At 33.0% G+C, this 24,130-nt stretch overlaps 1 protein-coding gene across 1 annotated transcript in view; it reads right to left on the reverse strand.

Annotated features, from left to right (window-relative positions):
• KCNH5 (potassium voltage-gated channel subfamily H member 5) overlaps positions 1-24,130 on the reverse strand; it is a 471,355-nt gene that overhangs the window by 325,085 nt on the left and 122,140 nt on the right. Inside the window, exons 5-6 of the mRNA XM_074232080.1 lie at positions 17,980-18,095; positions 14,546-14,938 (exon numbers count right to left, since the gene is read on the reverse strand). Coding sequence (XP_074088181.1) covers positions 14,546-14,938; positions 17,980-18,095 — 509 coding nt within the window. The remainder of the gene's footprint in view (positions 1-14,545; positions 14,939-17,979; positions 18,096-24,130) is intronic.

Consider the following 24,130-nt stretch of genomic DNA (forward strand, 5'->3'; position numbering starts at 1 on the left):
CTCCTCTGCTTTCCCATTTCCTTTTAAGTATATAACTTTGGTACTCTCCCAAATCTCTCTTTGAATTCAATCAAATTCTTCCTTTGCCTCCCCAAAGAGTAATGGTGGCTACTATTGAAGAAAGTAGAATCAAGAACATGTGCTTGACTAGGTGAATTTAGATGGAATATCAAGTTTATGGTAGCCTTTCCTGCTTTGTATTTCTTCCCTGGACATAGAGCATTGAATGATTCTAAGAAATGTGTTTCACTCTACTGGCTATCAAATGAGTTTGAGATATCTGAATTCCTGATTCATTTTTGGGTTGTCCAACAAGAGATACTACCTGCAACTATAATCCTTCTCAGAAGAAAAGATGCATGACCCATCAGAAGAAACTGCCAGAAGGATACTGACTCCAAAAAAACTCAAAATCTCAAACTATCCCCTGGCTGGATAGTTTCACAGATATTGTTCAGAAATATACATTCAACAGTCCCACAAAGAGTCTTTTTGTTTAGGAGAATTGATATAATATGTTCTCATTTTAGGTTTCAAGCATTCAATAATGAGTGTATATGAGTATTTTGCATTTTAGACATTTATAGATAGATAGATAAATGGATGTATGGATAAAAAAGGATGAAACATTCTCCCATATCTGATATTTATTTTGAATATTTATTACCTTTCCTTTTTTATTGAAGCTCCTAGACATGATGAATATCTAAACATTATTTCATGAATTTTCTCCAGAACACTGAGACCGGAACAATGAGTCAGAGGCTACAGAAGAAGCTTGACTCTCTTCCTTTAGGAGTCAGATTCCCTGATGAGTCTACCCAGTCTTAGACTAGTTCCAGAGCTATTTTCTGAGAAGCATACCTCCCTCACCACTATTTGTTCAAAGATAATATATGCATATATAGAATGCTCAATAAATATTCATGAATGTTATCACAAATTAAATTCTAATTTTTTTACAATTTCCTGATTCCTATACACCTATCTTATCACTATCCATGATAGTGCTTATGGAACATTTCACTTTGAGGCAGCTCAATATAATCTACCTAATGATAACCAAGCAAACTTTTAAAGATGATTGCATTTTATCCATAAGGAATTTTGTGTGCTCACTCTCTATTTCCAACAATAATAATTTGTTGCATTTTATCTTGATATGCAACAGATAAAAGCCTCAATTGTTTTCAGCCCACTTCTCCACATTATGCTATCAACAAATCTATGAAGAATTGATCCCCTAATAGATGATACATTACTTAATATATTCCAGTAAGAAAATCTGATTTTAAATGGCTTGTACTTAATATCTTTTCCCCCCTTGCAATATACATAGTACATTAAGTTTTAAATACTCCGTTGTGAGGGAAGTATTTTTCACTCTGAATATCAATGATGTCCACAGTCAATAAAAATGCAAACAAATTAAAATATTCCAGAAAATTTTAGTAGGCACTATTTCAGTATAAATGATTTTTAATCCTTTAACTATGACATTTAATGTACTGTCAGTTTTTCTAGGTACTCAGAAAAAAAATACAGATTTCTTACTTTTAAATAGCTGATAAAAAATGGCCATCTATCCAAGAATTTAAAGCTAAAAGAGTCACAAGAATTCATCTTGTCCAAACCTTACATTTTTCACAAAAGGAAAGTGAGATTGGAAAAAAGTGACATATTTCAAATATTTCACAATTTTGAAAAAAATATAGCCAGGTCTCCCATAGCCAAATCCAGTAGACTTTTCATAGCAATATACTGAGTCTGTTCAGAAATGCATCCAGGTCAGTGAAAATATCCTAAAACATAAAAAAACAATAATGATGTTTTGTAGGTTTCCTTGCCAATCACTTGTGAAAAACAGCAAGACTATCATTAAAAAATATCACTTAGCAGTAATGATGAATTTATTAAATATACAAATATTCTGCTGTTGTTTTTTAAGCATTAAACATTTCCTCTGCTTAGAAACTAGATTTCATAAGATCTCTTTTTGGTGGAATGGGAAACAGGGTAATTTAAGTAATTTTTTTATAGAAATTTAGGCTATGAATAGTCTTCCCAGGCTTAGTTTCTTCAGTCACATTTTCCTGTCTACAGAATCCTACTAACTTAGTACCAACAAGATGTTCCAAGTATACAGAACCATTATGTTAGCATGAAGTCTTAAGTAGTCCTTTTAAATCTCATTTTGAACTAAATATATGACCTTTAACAAGACCAATTCTTCACATACAGTCTCAAAAATATTTCCAAAATGGAGAGTATAACAGATCATAAAGTACATACTCTGTAAAGCAATATACTAAGTGTTGTTTCTTCAAAATTTTCCTATAAAAATGATAAGAGGAACAATTGAAATTTTAGCTACTTCTCTCATCATAAAAATGTACTTTAGTGACATCTTCATTGCAAAAAATATGCTTTGAAACATTTTCAAATTCCTCAGATCTATATTGTATGGAATTCATTTTATAATTTAAAACTGCAAATTGGATATTAATTTAGCATAAGCTCTTATAATGGAATCAATTGCATTTATTTAGCTCTCTCTTGCTCTATCTATACTTAATGTGGTATTTTAGATTTTGTCCTTTAAAATGTTATATGTAACAGCTACAAGAGCAAAAATTATGAATTGAGCATTTGTTTTTCCATCAAAATACATTTTGATTTGGTTTAATATTTAGATTTACAGTGCTTATTTCCTACATGTACAGATGTATCATTTTATAAGCATCATTCTTATATAAGGCATATGAATGTATAACTAGATAGATAGAAAGTTAGATAGATAAACCAACATAAGTTAAAAAGGGACAGCTGCCTCATAGTTTAAAAATTCAAGATTCCTTCTTTTTGCTATGTCAGTTGAATTTATTTTTGTATGACCCCAAAATTCTTATGGCTTGAGCATAGATAAATTGTCATAAGTATTTTACTACTATTAAAAAAGAGCTAGGTAGCTAGGTAGTTCAGTGGATAGGTAGTACAAGCCTCAAGTTAGAAAGATTCAAATCTGGCCTCAGATCTTACCTCTGGGCAAATCATTTAACCCTGTTTTCTTCATGTGATCATCTGTAAAATGATCTGGAGAAGGAAATGGTAAACCATTGCAGTATCTCAGCTAAGGAAACACCAAAGGGATCACAAAATTGGACATGACCAAAATGAATGAACAACTACAAATAACAAAGAAAGCATACCCTTGACTAAGTCAAGTCTACATAATACAAATGACACTATCTATATTAATATACTTTTACACTTTCATGTCGATCAATCTTCCAAAAGATTACTTCATAGAGTTTGTAAAAAAAATGAGGAAAAGATCAAAAATAACAAGGAAATTTTTTTTAAGTGGGGAGGAAAGGGGTCCAGTAGTACCAGATCTTATACTATTGTGAAAGCAATAATCATGAAAATGATTTGGTAAAGATTAAAAAAAACAAAGATATTATGAAAAGGAAATTAAAGCAATAACTCAGGGCTATTTTGCACAACAGTGTGATAATAAATTTGATGATCTAAGCAAAATGAATGAATATTTATAAAAATATATAAATTACATAGACAAATAGAAGAGGAAATAAAATACTTAAATAATACTATTTTTTAAAAAAGGAACAAGCCATCAGTGAACTAGCTAAGAAAAACATCTCAAAGGTTAGATGAATTCCCTAGCAAATTCTACCAAACATTAAGGAACAATTAATTCTAATATTATATAGACTATTTGGGAAAATAGATGGAGTCCCACCAAATTCTTTTTCTGATACAAATATGGTGCTAATAGCTGAACCAGGAAGAGTCAAAACCAAGAATAAATATTAATGCAAAAATTTTAAATAAAACATTAGCAAAGAAATTTCAGAAATTTAATACCAGGATAATATATGATAAATAGCTTGGACTTATACCAGCAATACAGGATTGGCTCAATATTAGGAAAAATCAAAATAATCCACTATATCAATTATAAAGCTAACAGAAGTCATATGATTATCTCAAGAGAGTCCCCAAAATTTCCTGAAAAAATAGAGGATTCACTCCTATTAAAAACACAAAAGAGGAAGGTAGAGCCAAGATGATGAGAGGAGAAGAGCCTCTCCTTGGTGTTCTCTCTATATTTCAAAAATCAAAAAATTATGACTCCAAATTTTTGAGAGACAGAACCCACAGAGGGATCCAGTGAGGCAATTCTCCAGACCAGGTAAACTGGAAAATAGTGGAAAGGCCCTGCTCCATGGGCTTAGAGGTGTGGCCCACCAGAGTGAAGGAACTTCAGCCTACCAGAGGCAGCCCCATGGTACCTGGGATCCCCAGCTCATGGCAGCAGGAGCAGTTTCCTGATCCACACTCCAGGGAGCACCAGGCACAACTTGAAAGATAAGGGAAGGGGCCTCTGCCAGAGCTAGCTCCTGAAGCCCAGCCCTCAGGGTCCTCAGCAAGCAGCTTGGCTGCACCCAGATCCAGGAACCAGAAGCTGGTGGAGCCAATAAGCAGGATCCCTCAGGCAAGGGAGCCTTGAATACTCAGCCTAGGTAGGGGAGTGGAGAGTGACTTCTGAGGTCTGTCCTCTGTACCTGGAACAGGACTCTGGGATTCTGATCATATTCAGATGCTGATAACAGTCTAGGCCCCCCAGTAGTACAGGGCCCCTCCCACCTCAGTCCCATGGCAGAGGGGAGCACTTGCGGTCATTCACAGAGAAGGAGAGAAGACAGACCTTCACACACACTGAGATCTTTATGGGGGAGGTGTCCCAATAATACTCCAAAGCTCAGAAAGCACCCCAAGACCAGGCACAGGCTGGGGAAATGAGGAAACAGAAAAAAGAGGAACACCATTGAGGAATACATTGTCTATGATCCCAACAAGGATCAAAATACTCAATCTGAAGATGAGGAAGTACAAGTTCCTGCATCTAAAGACTGCAAGAAAAACAGCAATTGGGCTCAGTCTATGACAGAGCTCAAAAAAGATTTTGAAAATCAAGTAAGGGAGATAGAAGAAAAAGTGGGAAAGAAATGAGAAAAATGACAGGAAAAACATGAAAATGTCAGCAGCTTTGACAAGGAGATAAAAAAAATGCTGAAGAAAATAACATGTTAAAAACCAGCATAAGTCAAATGGATAAAATAGTTCAAAAAGTTATTGAGGAGAAGAATGCTTTAAAAAGCAAAACTGGCCAGATGGAAAAAAGAAATAAGAAAGTTCTCTGAGGAAAACAAATCCTTCAGATATAGAATGGAGCTAAAGGAAGCTGCTGACTTTATGAGAAGTCAAGACACAATACTTCAACACCAAAAGAATGAAAAATTAGAAGAAAATGTGAAACATCTCATTTAAAAAAATGATCTGGAAAACAGATGCAGGAAAGAAAATTTGAAAATTATTGGGATACCTGAAAGTCATGATCAGGAAAAGAGCCTTGACCTCATTTTTAAAGAATTCCTACAGGAAAATTGCCCTGATATCCTAGAAGCAGAGGACAATATAGAAATTGAGAGAATTCACTGATCTACCCAGGAAAGAGAGCCAAAAAAAAAAAAAAACCACCAAGAATATTATAGCCAAGTTCTAGAACTCCTGAGTCAAAGAGAAAATATTACAAGCAGTCAGAAGGACAAAATTCAAATATCATGGAGCTGCAGTCAAGATCACACAAGACTTAGCAGTAACTACATTAAGGACCTGTAGGGCTCGGAATATAGTATTTTGGAAGGCAAAAGAGCTCAGAATGCAACTGAGAATCATCTACTCAACAAAACTGAATATCCTCTTCCAGGGAAAAAGATGGACTTTCAATGAACCAGGGGAATTTCAATTGTTCCTGTTGAAATAACCAGAGCTGAACAGAAAGTTTGATCTTCAAATATAGGACTCAGGTGAAGCATAGAGAGTGGAGGAGAAGGGTAAAAATGACAGACTTAATGATGATGACCTGCTTGTATTCCTGCATAGAAAAATTATACTAATAATACTCATATGAAACTTCTCATTTAATAGAGCAGGTAGAAAGAGATATTATAGATGAAGCACAGAAGGGAGTTGAATTTGAAGATATAATATATTGTAAAAATGGTGTCAATGGCTAAAAGGTTAATGTAATGGGAGTAAGAGAAAGGAGAGGTGGAATAGGCCAAGATATTTCATATAGTAAGATTTTTTATTATTGCAATGAGCTATTGTAATGATATGGAAGGGGGAAGGAGAGGGGAAATGAAGAAACCTTTGCTCTCATCAAATATGGCTTGGAGAGGAAATAGCATGTATACTCAATGGGGTATAGACATCTAGAGTAAAAAGGAGAGAAGGGGGAAAGGGGGGGTGTGAGTGATGGAGGAGAGGGTGGACCATGGGGGAGAGTGTTCAGATATAACACATTTTCTTTTTTACTTCTTGCAAGGGGCTGGGATTGGATGTCCTGTCCAGGACCAAAGGCCAGGTGGTTGCTGGGCCTTAAGGGTGGTGTGTGGGCTTGGGACCTCTTGGCCCCAGGGCTGGTGATCAGTCTGCTGCATCACCCAGCTACCCTATAGCACATTTAAGAAGAGGGACAGAGTGAAAGGAGAGAGAAAATATAGTATATGGTAGTGGTGAGGTATGAATGGAAGGAGTTGCGATCAGCAATGGTAACAGTTGAAAAATATGGAAGTAACTTATGTGATGTACTTATCATAAAGAATGTGATCCACCCATGACAGAGCTGGTGGTATTAAAACAGACTGAAGCACATTTATTAAATTTGTTTTCTCTTTCCTTTACTTTATTGCTCATGAGGGTCTATATTTTGGGGGGGTATTATGTTTCCTCTTAAACAACAATATTTAAGTAATGTATAAAAACATCATTTGTACAAAAATTTATATATATATATACATATAAAACAAAGAGCATAACAATAAAAGAATTTTTCTTGAAAATGATAAGCAATATCTATCTAAAAACATCATCAAGGATTTTATTCAATGGCAATAAGCTAAAAGAAGTACCAAGAAGAATTAGTTAGAAGAATTACCAATAAGCCAGAATTACTAATAATTTACCAATTAGGATTACCAATAATTATCAATAAGCTAGAAGAATTACCAAGAAGATCAGGGGTGTAATATGGATGCCCATTATCATCAATATAGTTTAATATGTACTATATAGTTTAATATATATACTATATATGCTCTATATATATATTAATTAATATATGCTATATATTATATAAAATATACTAAAAATATTAGCTTTAGCAATAAGAGAAGAAAAATAAATTTATATATAACTATATACTACTATATACTATATACCATACAATATTAATTATATACTATATACTATATAATATTAATTAATATATACTAAATATATATACAATATACTATAAATATTAGCTTTAGCAATAAGAGAAGAAAAATAAATTAAAAGAATTAGAAAAGGCAATGAGGGAACAAAATTATCTGTCTTTGTAGATGGTTTGATGGTATACTTAGAGAATCCACTATAAAAAACAAACTTTTTGAAACAATTAGTAATCTTAGCAAAGCTGCACAATATAAACACATAAATAATCTGTATTTCTATATATTATCAAAAAAGTCCAACACCAAAAAATAGAAAGAGAAATTACGTTCAAAATAATTGTAGACCTTATAAAATATTTGAGTCTATCTACCAAGAGAAAACCAGGAACTGTAAGAAAACAATTACATTTTTAAAATCTAAACATAATAGAGTCTTATTTATAGAATGTGTCAATCTCCAATTGATAAATGGTTAAAGGCTATGAAAAGGTGGTTTTCAGATGAAGAAATTAAAGCTATCTATAGTCATATGAAAAAAGGCTCTCTGTCATTATTATTTAGAGAAGTACAAATTAAAACAATTTTGAGGTACCATCTCACACCTATCCATGATGGAGGGGATGTGGGCAAATGGACACAATGCATTGTTGGTGGAATTGTGAACTGATCCACTTTTCAAATTCTGCCTCAAGGGCAATAAAACTATACATACGATTCCATCTAACAATACCACTATTAAATCTATATTCCAAAGAAATGATAAAAAAGAAAAGACTCACATATATAAGAATATTTATAGCAGCTCTTTTCAAAGTGGCAAAGAATTAGAAATTGAGGGAATGTCCATCAATTGGGGAATGGCTGAACAAGTTTTAGTATATGGAGAAAATGAAATATTATTGTTCTATAAGAAATGATTAGAAGGCAGATTTTAGAAAAACCTGGAAAGGTTTAAATGAACTGATGCTGTATGAAGTGAACAGAAACAGGAGAATATTGTACACAGTAACAACATGTGATGATCAACCAGGATAGACTTTGCCCTTCTCAGCAAAATGGTAATCAAAGATAATTTTAAAAGGATTATGATGGAAAATGCCATCCACACCAGGAGAGATAACTATGGAGTCTGAATGCAAATCAAAGCATAGAAATTTCACTTATTTTTTTTTCTTTCTCAGTTTTTCCCTTTTGTTCTGATTCTTCTTTCATGGTATGATTAATATGGAAATATATGTAATATGGAAATATGTGCTTATATAACCTATATCAGATTACTTGCTATCCTAGGGGAAGAAGGAAGGGTAGTAAGAAGAAAACATTTTTTTAAAAAATGAATGTTAAAAATTAATCTTTACATATAATTGGAAAAATTACTAATAACTTTTACAAATAAAAATTGGTAAGTGGAAAATATTAAGTATATAACATACTATACTGTAGCAATCAAATGTGGCAGCCTAATTTTGAATAAACCCATTATCTCTATGCTAAGGATTCCCAGATCTACTTATCTAGCCCTGACCTCTGTGGAGGAATAATTAGAAGCATATTATGCAAGGAACATAAAGTAGATTGGTTTATCCACTGTTGTCACAATTACTTGCTGCCCTTAAAAATAACCCCTACAGTTTTGTCTAAAAGCACATGTAAAATTATTTGGTCATTTATTTGTCTTCCCGTGAACAGGAATTTTTTTTTGTAATTTTGGTAATAAACCATACCACTTGCATTTCAAATACTTTTCTTTTCTTCATTGATGGATCCTCCTCTTTTGTTATACTCTTCTTTGAATCAGTTAATATCCACAGAACAGGAATATAAAAAATAAGAGAGTCTCAATCATATTTTTGCAATCTATTTGATAAAAAATATATGAATGAAATAATAGTAATGATCATTAGAATAGAATTGAAGGCTCATATTTGCAAAGCACAATCCCATGCACACATAAGGTCCTTAATAAAAGTTAGTTGAGTTTATGTTTTTCAAAGTGAATTTGTAGTTCTTTTCCCATTAAGACCAACCTTATAAGATTAAAAAGACAAAGTAAAAAAAATTAACTCCATTTTACATATGAGAAAACTAAAGTCCAAAGGATAAAATTAATGGTAGAGAAATAGAAACTGTTTTCTTATAGATTGTATTCTTAAATATTTAAAAAATCAACTACTTTGTACTACATTAATTTAGGAATATGTGACTGCTGAGAGAAAATAATGAAAGGGGAACCGGAATTAAGAATATTTCCTGAATAGGGTGCTAAGACCAGACTAGGTAGAAGTAATTATAATGAATCTAATAGAGTAGAAGAGAGAGACCATTTTACTAATGCTAATGTCTTGATTACAGGGCCAAGAAAGCAACAAGAACTGGAACCAAAGTCAGTGCCCATCAATTACAGAATGGCTTAATAAGTTGTAATGCATAAATGTAATAGGTTGCTTTTTAATTACTAGAAGTGACCAATATATTAAAGGAAATGAACAGTTTCCCCAAAAAAGCATTGCAAACTAATAATCATATGAAAGAATGGTCCAAATCCTTAATAAAATATAAAATAATAAAATAAAAGCAATTCTGAGATTTCACCTTATACTTAGAAAATTAACAATGAAGAAAAAAGATGGAAAAATAAAATGTTGGAAAGAATGTGAGAAAATTGACACATTAATGACTTGCTGGTACAACTATGAATCACTACAATCATTTCCGAAACCAAATTTTAAATTATTAAATAAAGTGACTAAAATATCAGTACTCTCATAAAGAAATACCACTTTGAGGTATATGTTCCAAGGAGATCCTTGAAAACAAAAGCAAGCCTTCAACTACACCAAAATATTTGTAGCAGTACTATGATAGCAAAGAACTGGATACAAAGTAAATGCCCATTAATTGGGATATGACTGAACAAATTGTAGTGCATGAATGCAATTGAATATTATTTCCATACAGCATGAAATGACAAATATACTAAATTCAAACAAGAATGGGAATACTTCCATGAAGTATGCAAAGGAAGGAAAGAAAACAATATACATAATATCTATAACAATGGCAATGGACAGGCCAATCACAGGGCAGCTGGGTGGTGCCATTGGTGGAGTGTTGGACCTGGAGCAGGAAAAGGAGTTCAAATTAGGCCTCACACCTAAAGGGTGTGTGACCCTAGTTAAGCCCCTTGGCCCTGTTATCTCAGGTTCCTCATCAGTAAAATAAGATGGAAAATGAAATGGCAAACTATACTAGTGGTTTCTGCCAGAAAACCACAAATGGGGTCACAAAGATTTGTACATTATATTTAAAATGACTGAACAACAAGGTCAACCACAAAACAAACATAAATTACCATTATAAAATTACAAAAAACAAGCATGATCCCAAAGAACGAATATAATAAAACACCATGACCTTACTCATATGCATAAGTGAAAGATCTATAGGTATGGTCTATTCAATACATTTTCATAATTCTTAAATGTATTGATTGGTTTTATTGATTGTGCTCTTTTTCTTTTATCTTTCTTTTAGAATATTGCCTCTTATATTGGATGGTTCTCTGGAACAGGAGAGGATGGGATACTGGGGAACATTTTAGTTATGTGAAAATAAAAGAATCAATACAAAAGATGTTTTTAAAGTTAAATCAACAATGCAATGCTGAAAGGAAGAAAGGATAATTATAGTAACTATGTCCTATAGTTATTGTGAAGATAAAATGAGATAATATTTGTAAAGTATTTGGCACATAGTAGGCACATAATAAACACACACTTGTTCCCTTCCTTTCCTGGTTCAAAGTGACTCTCTAGATTAAAATTTTCTCTTTGTTCTATAGGCTAGTATAATCCTAATTAATTCCAAGTACTTTGTAGACCTTACATTTTAATCATTTATATTTTACATTAAGAAAAGTTTATTCAAACCAAAGGTATAGAATTTCAAGAATGATTAAGTAGTAGTATTTAATAATAGACTTGAGGTTGAGGACATTTTATGCACAAGTTAATTTATTCTTAAAAATACACTGGTTCTTATATTATCTTATATTATGATCTTATATTAATATGAGATTACTAACCCTGATCATGGGGGAACATTAGCTGAAAGGTTTCCCAAAACACTAATGAACATAATCACATCTGCATGGTCTACTGAAACAGAGAAGGTCCTATAGGGAAATTAAGTTAGTAACAATATCATTATGAACACAATTTAATAATAGGTTTTACCTACACTGAATCATTTATATGTTATTAGCTATGATTATTGGTTGTTTCTTCTTTGCTAATTCTGGCAAGATGAAATTTTAGGTTTTTAAGTAAAAGGTTAAGATGTTCAGAATTTTTAGTGGCTTTTTAAAGATTTACCCTTAAGTATTAGAGGCAATTAGAGGGCTCTTCAAATATAACACTAGGCTTGGAGTCAGGAAGATTGGAGTTGAAATTTTGACTCATGTACTTACTACATATATATGTGTGTGTGTGTGTGTGTGTGTGGCTTGACAAGCCACTTAATCTCTATTTTTCCTTAATTCATTGGAAAAGGAAATGACAAACCACTCTGTGATCTTTGCCAAGAAAATCCCATGGACAATAGAATCCTTGGAGGCACCAAGAAACAAACACAACTAAACAACTGCATCAATTTATAATTCCATAATATAGACACTATTAGAATCAAATAATTGAAAAATGCCTTAGGGGCTATCTAGTTCAACCTTCCATTGACAAATATGTTTAACTACATACCATTGTAAGTAGAATTAAAAATTATATTTAAAAAGCTAATTAAAGATCAGACCAAAAATGACCAGCATTCAAATAGAACTTCATTCTCGCAGATGAAGCAAAAAACCTCTGATTATCTTTGTTAGGTATATAATACAATTTTTGGAGATGGGGTTAGAAGAAAAAAGAGAGAAAGAGGTAGATTCATAGATGTCACTTCTCCATTTTCATGATCTCTTAACCAAGTTGTCACTAAACATGTAAAATTCAATTGCAATTGAATTCAATTACAAAAGGAAAATATTTCTGCAAACTAATTCAATAATTTAGTTTGTGGATTATACACGACCTAGCTTCTTCTCCTTTCTTTTATGGACAGCCAGATGGTTCAGTGAACAAAGTGATAGGCCACTGATCAAAAAGACCTGCGTTCAAATCTGGCCTCTGATGGTTACTAATTAGGTTTTGAGTAAATTACTAAATCTTTGACAACCTCAGTTTCCAAATATGAAAAGTGAGGATAAGAATAGTAACCACCTCCTAGGGTTGTTAGAATAAAAAGGATAGTATTCATGCTTCTTAAACCTTAATATGGGCAGTATATATAAATATATATTATATATTTATATACATATAAATATATATGTATATACTAGCACTCAGTATTTTGTTGCATGATTTCTAGATATTTCTCTACTTAAAATCATAGGATCTTAGTGTTACATGGGAATTAGAGTTCATCTAGTATAGGCCTTCCTAATTAATATGCCTATGAAGATTTATTCATTAAAAAAGAGAAGCTCATTTGTTAAATATAATAGTTAATTTAGAGGAGGAAATTGGTAGAGAACAATTGAAACTAATAATAGCTAATATTTACAAAGAGCTTTAAGGTTTACAAAATGCTTAACAAATATTATCTCATTTGATTCTGACAACAAACATCAGAGAGAGGTGCTATTATTATCCCCATTTTCGATTTAGAAACTGAGGTAGATCGAGATTAATAGCACAGACTCATATAGCTAATGTACCAAATCTAAACCCCAGTTTTCCTGAATACAGATCCAATTCTCTATCCATTTTGCTATTTAGTTGTTTAAAATAAATGTTTTACCACTATAACCAAGATCAAAAGAAATGTAGTAAATTGGGAAACAATCTTTACAACTAATGATTCTGACAAAGGACTAATTTCTAAAATATACAGAGAACTGAGTCATATATTTCAAAAAAAAGCCATTCCTCAGTTGACAAATGGTCAAAGGATATGCAAAGGCAATTTACAGATGAGGATATCAAAGTAATCCATAGTCATATGAAAAATTGCTCTAAATTATTAATTATTAGAGAAATACAAATTAAAGCTTCTCTGAGGCACCACCTCACACCTCTCAGACTGGCCAATATGACCAGAAAGGATAATGATCATTGTTGGAAGGGTTGTGAGAAATCAGAGACACTATTACACTGTTGGTGGAGCTGTGAATTCATTCATCATTCTTTCTGGAGAGAAATTTGGAACTATGCCCAAAAGGGAAACAAAAATGTGCATACTCTTTGATCCAGCAATACCACTACTGGGTCCATACCCGGAAGAGATAATGAAAAAAGGGTAAAGACATCACTTGAACAAAAATATTCATAGCAGCCCTGTTTGTGTTGCCAAAGAATTGGAAATCAAGTAAATGTCCTTCAATTGGGGAATTGCTTAGCAAACTGTGGTATATGTATGTCATGGAACACTGTTGTTCTATTAGAAACCAGGAGGGACAGGAATTCAGGGAAGCCTGGAGAGATTTGCATGAACTGATGCTGAGTGAGAGGAGCAGAACCAGAAAAACACTGTACACCCTAACAGCAACATGGGACTGATGATCAACCTTGATGGACTTGCTCATTCCATCAGTGCAACAATCAGGGACAATTTTGGGCTGTCTTCAATGGAGAAAACCATCTGTACCCAGATAAAGAACCATGGAGTTTAAACAAAATTCAAGGACTATTCCCTTTAATTTAGAAAAAACATATATCTTATTGTCTGATCTTGTTATCTCTTAGACTTTTTGTTTCTTCCTTAAGGATATGATTTCTCAGGGACAGCTAGGTGGTACAGTGGATAGAGCACCGGCCCTGGAGTCAGGAGTACCTGAGTTCAAATCCAGCCTCAGATAATAATTACCTAGCTGTGTGGCCTTGGGCAAGCCACTTAACCCCATTGCCTTGAACAAACCAACAAGAAAAAAAAAAAAAGAAGGATATGATTTCTCTCTCATCACAATCAATTTAGATCAATGTGTAACATGGAAACAAAGTAAAGACTGACAAATTGCTTTCTGTGGGGGGGAGGGAAGTAAGATTGGGGGGAAATTGTAGCACTCAAAATAAATAAAATAAAAACTTAAAATAAAATAAGTGTTTTAGATAAGCTCTGGATTCCATTTAACTAAGAACAGAGTTAATTGAAAGTTGGGTGTTCCAAGTTTCCTACATATAGAGATAGCTTACCTCATCCACATTTTCAAAGGCATTGATGATGTCATAAGGTAAACAAGACAGAAGATCTATCACAAACCAAGTTTTCAGGTAGTTCATCCTTATGAGCTTGGGGTCAGAAATGACCTCTCCACCAGGACCAACAAAAGTCGTGTGGAAATTTAAAACAATGTCTACAAGAAAAATAACATCCACCACGCTATCCAGCACCAGCCAGGCTATGTTGTTCTGTTTTGTTTTGAAGGAAACATTGTAAGGGACCATAATAGCGGTGTAGAAAGTAAGAATTAAAATCACCCAATCCCAGGTTGTTTTAAAAGCACAATAGTGTAAAATGATGTGCGGTGGAGTCTTTGGAGCTTCTTGTTTATATTGAGGAAGAATGTCTGATCCCAGCTGCAGAACCTAAAAGAGAGAAAATATGTTATCTAAATGCACATTCAACTATAGTCTGATGATTCCACACAAAATATCTGCCAATTATTTCAACAACTATTGGAAGATAACCATATTATATTTGGTCATTACTGTATGGAAGAAAAGCATACATGTTTAATGACCTGTGTTGAAGAAGAAAGTAATTTTCAGAAGTAAGCATATTATGTAACTCTTCCAATTTGCTGATGCTGCTGGTTATATTTATAAGTATCATTGCAATGTGAACATGATGCACTTTCTTCAACATGCAAATTTGGCATTTGATTATTATGGCCAGGTCCTTTCCCTCCATCCCCTCCTAAAAAAGATCTCTGTTCACAGGTCATGTGCCATACCAAGATTTTGCTCAAATTGACCTGCCCCAACCTCACTGCTGCACAAATTGATTTGCCATCTTCTTGTGTTCTCTAATAGTCATGGCTATCCAATCTGTGTGAAGATTTTGCTTCAGAGAAAGCAGGAAACCTTTCCTTTACAAGTCATGCCAATGGTCAAGCTACCTCCACTTAACAGACATTCATGCCTTGTAATTTGAAACAGTTCCAATGACATAGGCTGTAGATAGACCTAGGATCTCAATGGTAGTGATCTTGCATTTTCATTTCCTTTTGACTAAGTCAAAGAACACTACTAAAACTTCTTCAGAGGCAAAGTGAACAAAAATATTATAGGAAGCTTTATTTTTTTCTCCCCTAAACCAAGGGCCTACATAATCACATTGCTGTTCCATCAATACAACTTGCCCAGTGTAAAATATTATATCTTCCTACATTTCTATGTCAGCTCATCCATTTGTTATTTAAGCCATTGTCCATTGCAGAAAGATTTCAGACATATGAGTGACTATATTAAATTTTTTAGTATCAAATCACCTCCTACTCCAAGCTCATACTATAAATTCTTCAAGATCAGGTACTATGTCTCATAATTTTCTGTATTCTGGTTCCTAGTATGATGTCTCAGTTCAACACATATAAGATCCTTGAGGACAGGGACTATTTCATATTATGTCTTTGTATCCCCCCAAGTCTAATTTATGGTGAACATTCAATAAATACATGTTGAATTTAATTTAATTGAAATTATTGTGACTGATGCTGTTGGTGCTTCCCTAGATCAAAGGTTCTCAAATATTTTGGTCAAAGGACACCTTTTCACTCTTAAAAATTAACACAGGAGTCCAAAGGGTTTTTGCTAATATGGGTTATATCTATCAATATTTTCTTTTTTTTGAGGTTTTTTTTGCAAGGAAAATGGGATTAAGTGGCTTGCCCAAGGCCACACGGCTAGATAATTATTAAGAGTCTGAGACTGGATTTGAACCCAGGTACTCCTGACTCCAGGGCCAGTGCTTTATTCACTGTGTCACCTAGCCACCCCTCAATATTTTCTATGTTGGAAATTAAAACTGACAATTAAAAATTTATACATCAATTCACTTTAAAATAATATTAAAATCCCTAGTATGTAGATATATTTATTTTTTAAAATAGAAAGAAGATATTCTATAAATAATAATGACATTTTATGTAATTCTGAAATTTTCTTTTACATTTGATTTACTAGATAGTTGGATTTTCCTATATGCTTCCATATTTAGTATGTTGGAATATGGTGTTTTAGTTAAAGTATATATAGAAAATCTAGTCTTATCTAGAAATATGGTTGAAAAGGGGATCAAGTAGTATGAAAATAGTTTTGAATTTGTAGAGCCTGTTAAAAAGGTCTTGGGAATTTCCAGAGGTCCCTGAATCACACTTTGAGAACCACTGATGATCTACTGTTGCAGAACTTCTTAATTTGTTTAATTTTTGATTTATTTCACAGTGGCTCACATGAATTTTAACTATATTCTTGAAAGCATTAGTTTTTCTCTTTCATTAAATTTTATTCACACAATGAAAAAAACTTATTTTTTAAATCATCATAAGAAGCAATTTTTACTCATAGAGATAATACTCCTAAAATTTGTGACTCTTAAAGGAGCCAGAACCCATGAAATTTAAGGAGATATAGTCCAATCAAAAATTAAACACTTAAAGCAGACATAGAGCTCATCAAAAACTAAAGAGCTGTCAATAAAGAGACTCTAATCCTTAAAATTAACAAGTGACTCAGAAATTTGAGCATATATGACTTTAAATACAAATATGCTTGTTCAGCTTTTAGAATGAATAGATAGCAACTGTACAGCACATCTAATACCCTTAGCTGACTAAAACATGCCAAATGAGGTATCATGAGAATTTTTTCTACTCTAACACAAGTATTATTTCCCTACAATAAGGTAACTATATAAATATTGTAGCATTTTTTGTGTTATGTTGCATTATGGATTCAATTTTCTGTAACTTCACATGTTTTCAAAAATTAGTTTCATATCTGAAATTGACACCATTCATAATATCTTATGTTTGAACATGCCAACAACATACAACTCCCTAACTCCAACAGCTCTGGAGAACTGAAGTTTTCCTGATGTCAACACAAATGGGGGAGAAATGGTAACATATTTAAGACCAAAGTTTTATGTGAAAATGCATCAAAATTAAAGAAATCTCCAAATGTATTAAATGTTGCTATGAGTCTTTACACTGAAATTCTTCACAAAAGTTTCCAGGTATAGACTGAATAGGGAATGATATTTCAATTAAGTAAAATCAAGTATTCAATAATTGTCTACCATATCCTTTATATATGGTATGCATGAAGGGCATCTTTTATAACATAGGATGTCAAGTGTGAATACATGAGTTTTTCCTACCTCATTTCTCCTTACTCAAAGGAGTTTTCTCACCTGAGCATGTATAATTCATAAAAGAACTGATTTGCTATTTCAAGAGCAATAGGGGATAAAAGTAATTTCTTGTCAAGGAAACATACTCTTCCGGAAGAAGAAAAAATGTTAGCAAATTAACTACATTTGGAAAACAGTGCCTTTTGAAGACAGACTCTCACCCTTCAATGCTCACTGGGTTGGGAGCTCAAAATTAAAATGACACACTTACTTCTGCTAATCTTGAATGTTTGTGGACCACCTCTGTTTTGTTCATTGGAGTAAGCTGCTGCAAAACACTTCGGCTATTTGTCAAAGCCCGGGTCAATCGGGCAAACTTTGTCCAACCTTCAAAAGGGAAGGAAATAAATCTCAGTGCCTCGCAGAATAGTAATTATAAACTAATTCTTGGTTCTCAGTGACCATACATCGCCAAATCTGACTCCAAAGTATTTCAAAATGTAAACATAAGAAATATTATTGACCAATAGTTATTGACATAAGAAAAGGCAGTGATTTGTATGGACCTGGCTCTGTTACTTACCTTTGTGATCATGGAGAAAATCCCTTCACCTCTCTATGTCTCACTTTCCTCATATAAAAGATGGAGGAATTTGACTAAATTATTTCTAACTTCCTTGTCACCTCTAGATTCTTAGAAGAATTGGTAGAGTATCAGCAAGGGAAGGAAAAGTGGGTAAATTTAAGAGAAAAAAATCTTTTGTCATACCATTTAATTACATTATTATGATTGTCATCTTTCAGATGAGAGTAAATAATGTAAAAAGTTAGAGTAGGATGCTACTCCCATTTTCTCATGTATTACCACTTTTCTCCATCTTCACCTTAATTAAATATCAATACATCAAACTAGCTCCTTCCTATTTGTACTTTTATTTATCAATTTTCCTATCCTTCCCAAGGAAAACAAAATTGATTGTAGGAAGAAGAAACCAAATCTTCTTGATTCTTGACATTTTGGTTTGGTTAATTCATGGTATAATCAATCATCTTGTGTCAGGATCTATTGCAATATTATACATGCCTAAAGAACAATAGCATGAACTAGTAAATAGTGAGCTGGCTTTGAAGTCAGGAAAACCTAGTTTCAAATCTTGCCTATGTGAACATGGGCAAGTCATTTATTTTCTCAGAAACAAGGCAAATATTTAAGACTATCATTTGCAACCAAGTTGCTGATCTACTTTGGTTAAGAACTCTTTCATTATATATGTTTCCTATAACAATGAAATCGTAGATCATGTTCCTTAAAGGAAAAAGAAAGAAAAATAAAATGTTAACTAGAGCTTGGGAAGTGAAGGGAAAGGAAGAAAGAGAAGGGGAGGAGGGGAGGAGAGGAGAGATTTCATTTCCTGGTTGTTCAAGTGCATGATAAAGTGGCTGCAACTTTTGTTGATTAATAATTTAAATCAGATAGAATCAGATAAATATGCTCTGTCTTAAAAGAAAACCACTTATTTGACTAAGAATAGAATCCATTTTGCTCTTTGAATTTATCCCCCTTTTTAGTCTCATTCAGTAAATGGCAAGCTAGATTACTCACTCTTGGTTATGAAGTTGTCTCATCCTGTCATCTTACTTTAGGTATACTATAGAAAGGAGGATCCATTATATTTAGATCATGAAATCTCCATGTTTTAATGGAATGTTGTAACATGGAAAAAATCTGATAGGAGCATTATTGTTTTCTAAAATGATCATTATATGTATATAAATAAAATAGGTTTCTGTATATATATATGTGCATATTCATATTCATATAATAATATAGGTAATAAAAGTAGCTGATATGTATAGATAGTTAAGGTGTGTAACCACATCTATTATCTGAAATGATCCTTATAATAATACTAACCATCTATGGACAATTAGTAAGACTTGCTGGTAGTTTATATTGTAGTTAATATACATTAGTTCATTGAATTTCACAATAATTCTGCTTTGAAAGTGATGAAAAAATGACTCAGAAAGTTTAAATCACTCAAAATCACACAGCTAATAAGTATCCAATCTTCCTGCTCTCTCTTGATTCTCCTGTCTAACTGCTTCTTCTAGGTCTGCTTTGCTGAATCATCACCTAGATCATGGCCCCTAACTATAGATGTACCACAAATTTCTTTCCAAGTGCCTTTTCTCTCTTTTCTCTTTTGCTCTTAACTTTCCTAATAATCTAATCTTCTCTCATGAATTTAACTATTCTTCACTTATCTTTGTGAAAATGAATCCCAGATCTACATAATCAGTTCTAGTCTTTCTCTATTTCTAGGATAACTAAGTGACTCAAGGAATGGAGCACCAGGCCTGGAATCAGAAAGACTTCTCTTACTGAGTTCAAATCATGACTAACACATATTCTAGCTGTATGATCCTGTTTACTTCAGTTTCTTATCTGTAAAATGAGCAGGAGAAGGAAATGGCAAATCACTACAGTATCTTTGCCAAGAAAACCTCAAATGGGGTCACAAAGTTAGAAATAATTGAACAATGGTTTCTCTCCTGTGATCTCCCCTGCTAGATTCTGAGTTCCTTGAGAATAGATACTATATTATTTTTGTCTTCATATAACCCAGTGCTTAGCACAATGTCTGAAACAAAACAGAGACTTAAAGGCTTATTGGTAGGTAGGGTAACACAATGTAAAGAATGTTGGACTTGGAGTCAAGAGGAGCTGAGTTCAAATTCTACCACATTCTGTTACTTGCATGACCCAGGACAAGTCATCTCCCTCAATCTCAACTTCTTTATCTATAAAATGTGGATAATAGTAGCACACACCTCACAGGATTGCTGTGAAAATCAAATAAGTTAATATATATAAAGTATTTTGAAAAACTATAAGCACTATATAAATTCTTGCTATTATTGGTTCATTGATTGATTGACTCCTGATCCCAATGATTACCATAATACATACTACACAAAGGCATGTGGGGCAGATCTACAGTTATTTCTATGTAGATGAGAAGGTTTAATTATATAGATCAATCACATTATCATTTTTTTACCAGTATAATTTCTAGTTCTATTAAAAATCATTAATATGAGATCAAAGTTCTTGCTGATTTTGTCTGTGATTCTGTGTGAGTGTGTGTGTGTGTATGTGTGTGTGTGTTGTGAAGACAAAGAGAGACAAGAAAATGAGATAGAAAAACAGAGACAGAAATAGATAACCACTAGTAAGAGCATCACCAATAGAAATGAAAACAAACTTTCTCTTCTACTTCCTTGGTAGGAGGTTAATTCCTATATAGAAAAGAACTGAGGAAAATACCTCCATCATATTCCATCATGGAAGTAAAACTACCATAAGCACAACCTCCCCTATAATTTCATGATCATGATTTCTTGTCCTCCCAAGGTTGGTTACAACATAGGTACAAGAACCAGAGAGTCTGCAAATAAGAATGGTGATTATATCTCTATCAGAAAAAAACAGTTGTAGCTGGAGTTTACTTTTCTTACTAGGAAACCTACTCATTCTTTAAGAAAAAATCTCTCCAAGTCAAAAGTTTAAAAAATATTTTGGTTATTTTCTTTATTTTATGGTATGATACAGTAGGATTTGGGGGGGGACTATATTGTTAAGTATTTGATTATACAGAATTAAAAAATGATTTATATCCCTCCCCAAAAAAGAAAAATAATTCATGGTCATTTATAAACAGTGCCTGACATATAGTAGGCTCCTGATTAATGTTTATTGACTGACTAATAAATATAAAATATGATTTTGCAATTAGTTTAAGTGATGTCTATTATTATTATTATTATTTGAGTAATCTAGTCTCTTAACATGCAAAAAGGCAATTTCTATTCATTTCAGTAGGATCACCATAAACATAAGCCAAGTTGACAGCTGAATTAAGTGTATTTGACATTTGGAAATGAATGATAGATTAAGAATAATTTAAGCTATTATGTCACTGAAGAAAAAAATGATTAACTACATGATTACTAGGGTTTCATCCTAGGCCCAATAATGCATTTTATTGAATTGATTTAGGAAGGAATCATAACTGTTAAGATTAGTCTTGCCTCCCTATACACACAACTGTCTGGTTGATCCTCTTAAAACATTGATGCAATCTTGTCAAAAATCTTTAGTGATTTCCTATCATGACTTAGATGAAATACAAAAATCAGCAAATACCATTAATATGTCTCCCTTTCTGATCTTATTTCATATAATTCTCCTTTATGTACTCTCCCTTCCAGGCTACAGGGTGCAGTAGAAAATACAGGATTTGAAGTCAGAAGACCCGAGTTTAAATCCCATGTCTATTACTTTCTCAACCTCTGTGACCTTGACATTAGTTTTCTTCCCAGGCCTTAATTAAACAGTTATAAAATAAATGGATTAGAGATGGTTTCTAATGTCCCTGTCCACTCTAAAACTAGGATTCCTAGAGTCAAAGTGACCGTCTTGCTGTTTTCCTATACATAAAGTTAAATTTCACGTCTCTGTGCTTTTGAACAATTTCCTCCTCATACATTTTCTCCTACCCCTACCTTTTAAAATTTCTATCTACCTTGAAAGGTGCAGAGAGGAGGGGCAGAGAGGTTATGCAGTTGTTAAAGCACAGGATTTGTAATTTGGAAGGCTCATTTTCATGAGTTCAAATTTGACCTCAGATCCTTACTAGCTGTAAGACTCTTGACAGATCAATTATCCCTATTTGCCTCAGTTTCCTCATCTATAAAATGAAGTGGAGAAGAAAACCATTCCCATAACTTTGCCAAGGAAACCCCAAGTGAGGTCAAGAAAAGTTGGACATGACAAAATTAGCTGAACAACAATGAAGTTCAAGTGCTCATTCCAAAGAAAAAGCTTTCTCTAACTTATGTAATTGCTAGCCCCTTTCTTCTTGAAATTATTTCAAATAAATTTGTATCTATCTGTTATTGTTTTTCTGGATATACCTTTCATACTCCCACATGTTCCACTTTCCTTAGAATATAAACTTTGTGAGGCAAGAATATAAATAAATGCAAAATTGATCTATGTATATATGTGTGTGTGTGTGTGTGTGTGTGTATGCAAACACACATATATGTTTGCCTATTTGTGTGGTGATGGTTTGCCTTTTGTTTTCTAAGGGGATCATGACATCAGAAATGTGATGCCATAAAATACACATATATGTTTATGTGTGTGTATGTTTGCATGTGTAGACATGAATGCATTTTTGTGGACAAAGAGAGAGACAGAAAGACAGATGGATGGACAGCAGGCCATAGCACTTCAACACAATACTTCCACATTTTAATAAGTTCTCAAATCCAAGAAGGATGAAAAATAGTATTATTTCAGGCAATGTGGCAGTTACAATAAACTTCTCCTTGAAATTGATTAATCTCTATCCCTCCTTCAGAGCTCAACTCAAATTCATCTCCTTTAAATCTTCTGATTCCACAAATCAGGAATTATCCCCCCTACTCCTACTTATACATACACACACACACACACACACACACACGGACAAACCACAAACCCTTGGGTTTCATTTATAACTTTGTTTTGAAACTATCTAGTGCACTTATTGTGTAATACTGTGTGTTACAATTATCTTTGGTTTAGTCATTCCTTCTTTATCAAACTATAAACTCTATGAGACATGGTACCATATCTTATCTAAATAGTGGGTCTTCTTCAGAACCTATCTAGCACAGTATTCAGCACACATCAAATCCTTAAAAAATTATTTGTTTCTTTTTAATGAAGGAAGAATGCTTACCAAATTTGCAGATGACAAAAGTGACAAAAAAATGGAGTATAACTAATAAAATGGATGACAGAATAAGAATCCAAAAAGATTTTGACAAGCTGGAAAGAAGAGCAGAACATATGCTACAGGACCAGAGGACAGAAAAATGTTGCTATTTTCCAAAAAGGAAATAGTAGTTTTTCCAGAGCATAAGTCAGTTAGTTGGATTTTGATGCCTGGTGAAAATCAAAAATATATTATTAAAGGGAAAATGTATAAACACTTAGAAAGAGATCATTAAGAAACAGCCTGGTTTCATAAAGTTCATATTGTGTCATGTCTTTTCCTTGACAAAATGATTAGAATGATAGATTAGATGAATGCCATAGAAGTACATCTAGAGCTAGGAAAATTCTAGCTCATATCCTTCCACAGATGATAGATGATAACAAAACCAGGCTAAACTCCTGGATAAATGATCAGATATAAAGAGAGATGCATGGATTTATGCCAACTTGAGGAGAGGGTTATATTGAAATGCTACAAAATTCTATCTTTATTCATTCAAGATAGTTATCAGTAATTTAGAGGAAACAGATGGAATATTTATCAATAAACAAATAACACAAAGCTGAGAAAGATACATATATTAGAAAA

This window comes from Macrotis lagotis, chromosome 4, assembly GCF_037893015.1.
Source record: "Macrotis lagotis isolate mMagLag1 chromosome 4, bilby.v1.9.chrom.fasta, whole genome shotgun sequence".
Classification (NCBI taxonomy): domain Eukaryota; kingdom Metazoa; phylum Chordata; class Mammalia; order Peramelemorphia; family Peramelidae; genus Macrotis; species Macrotis lagotis.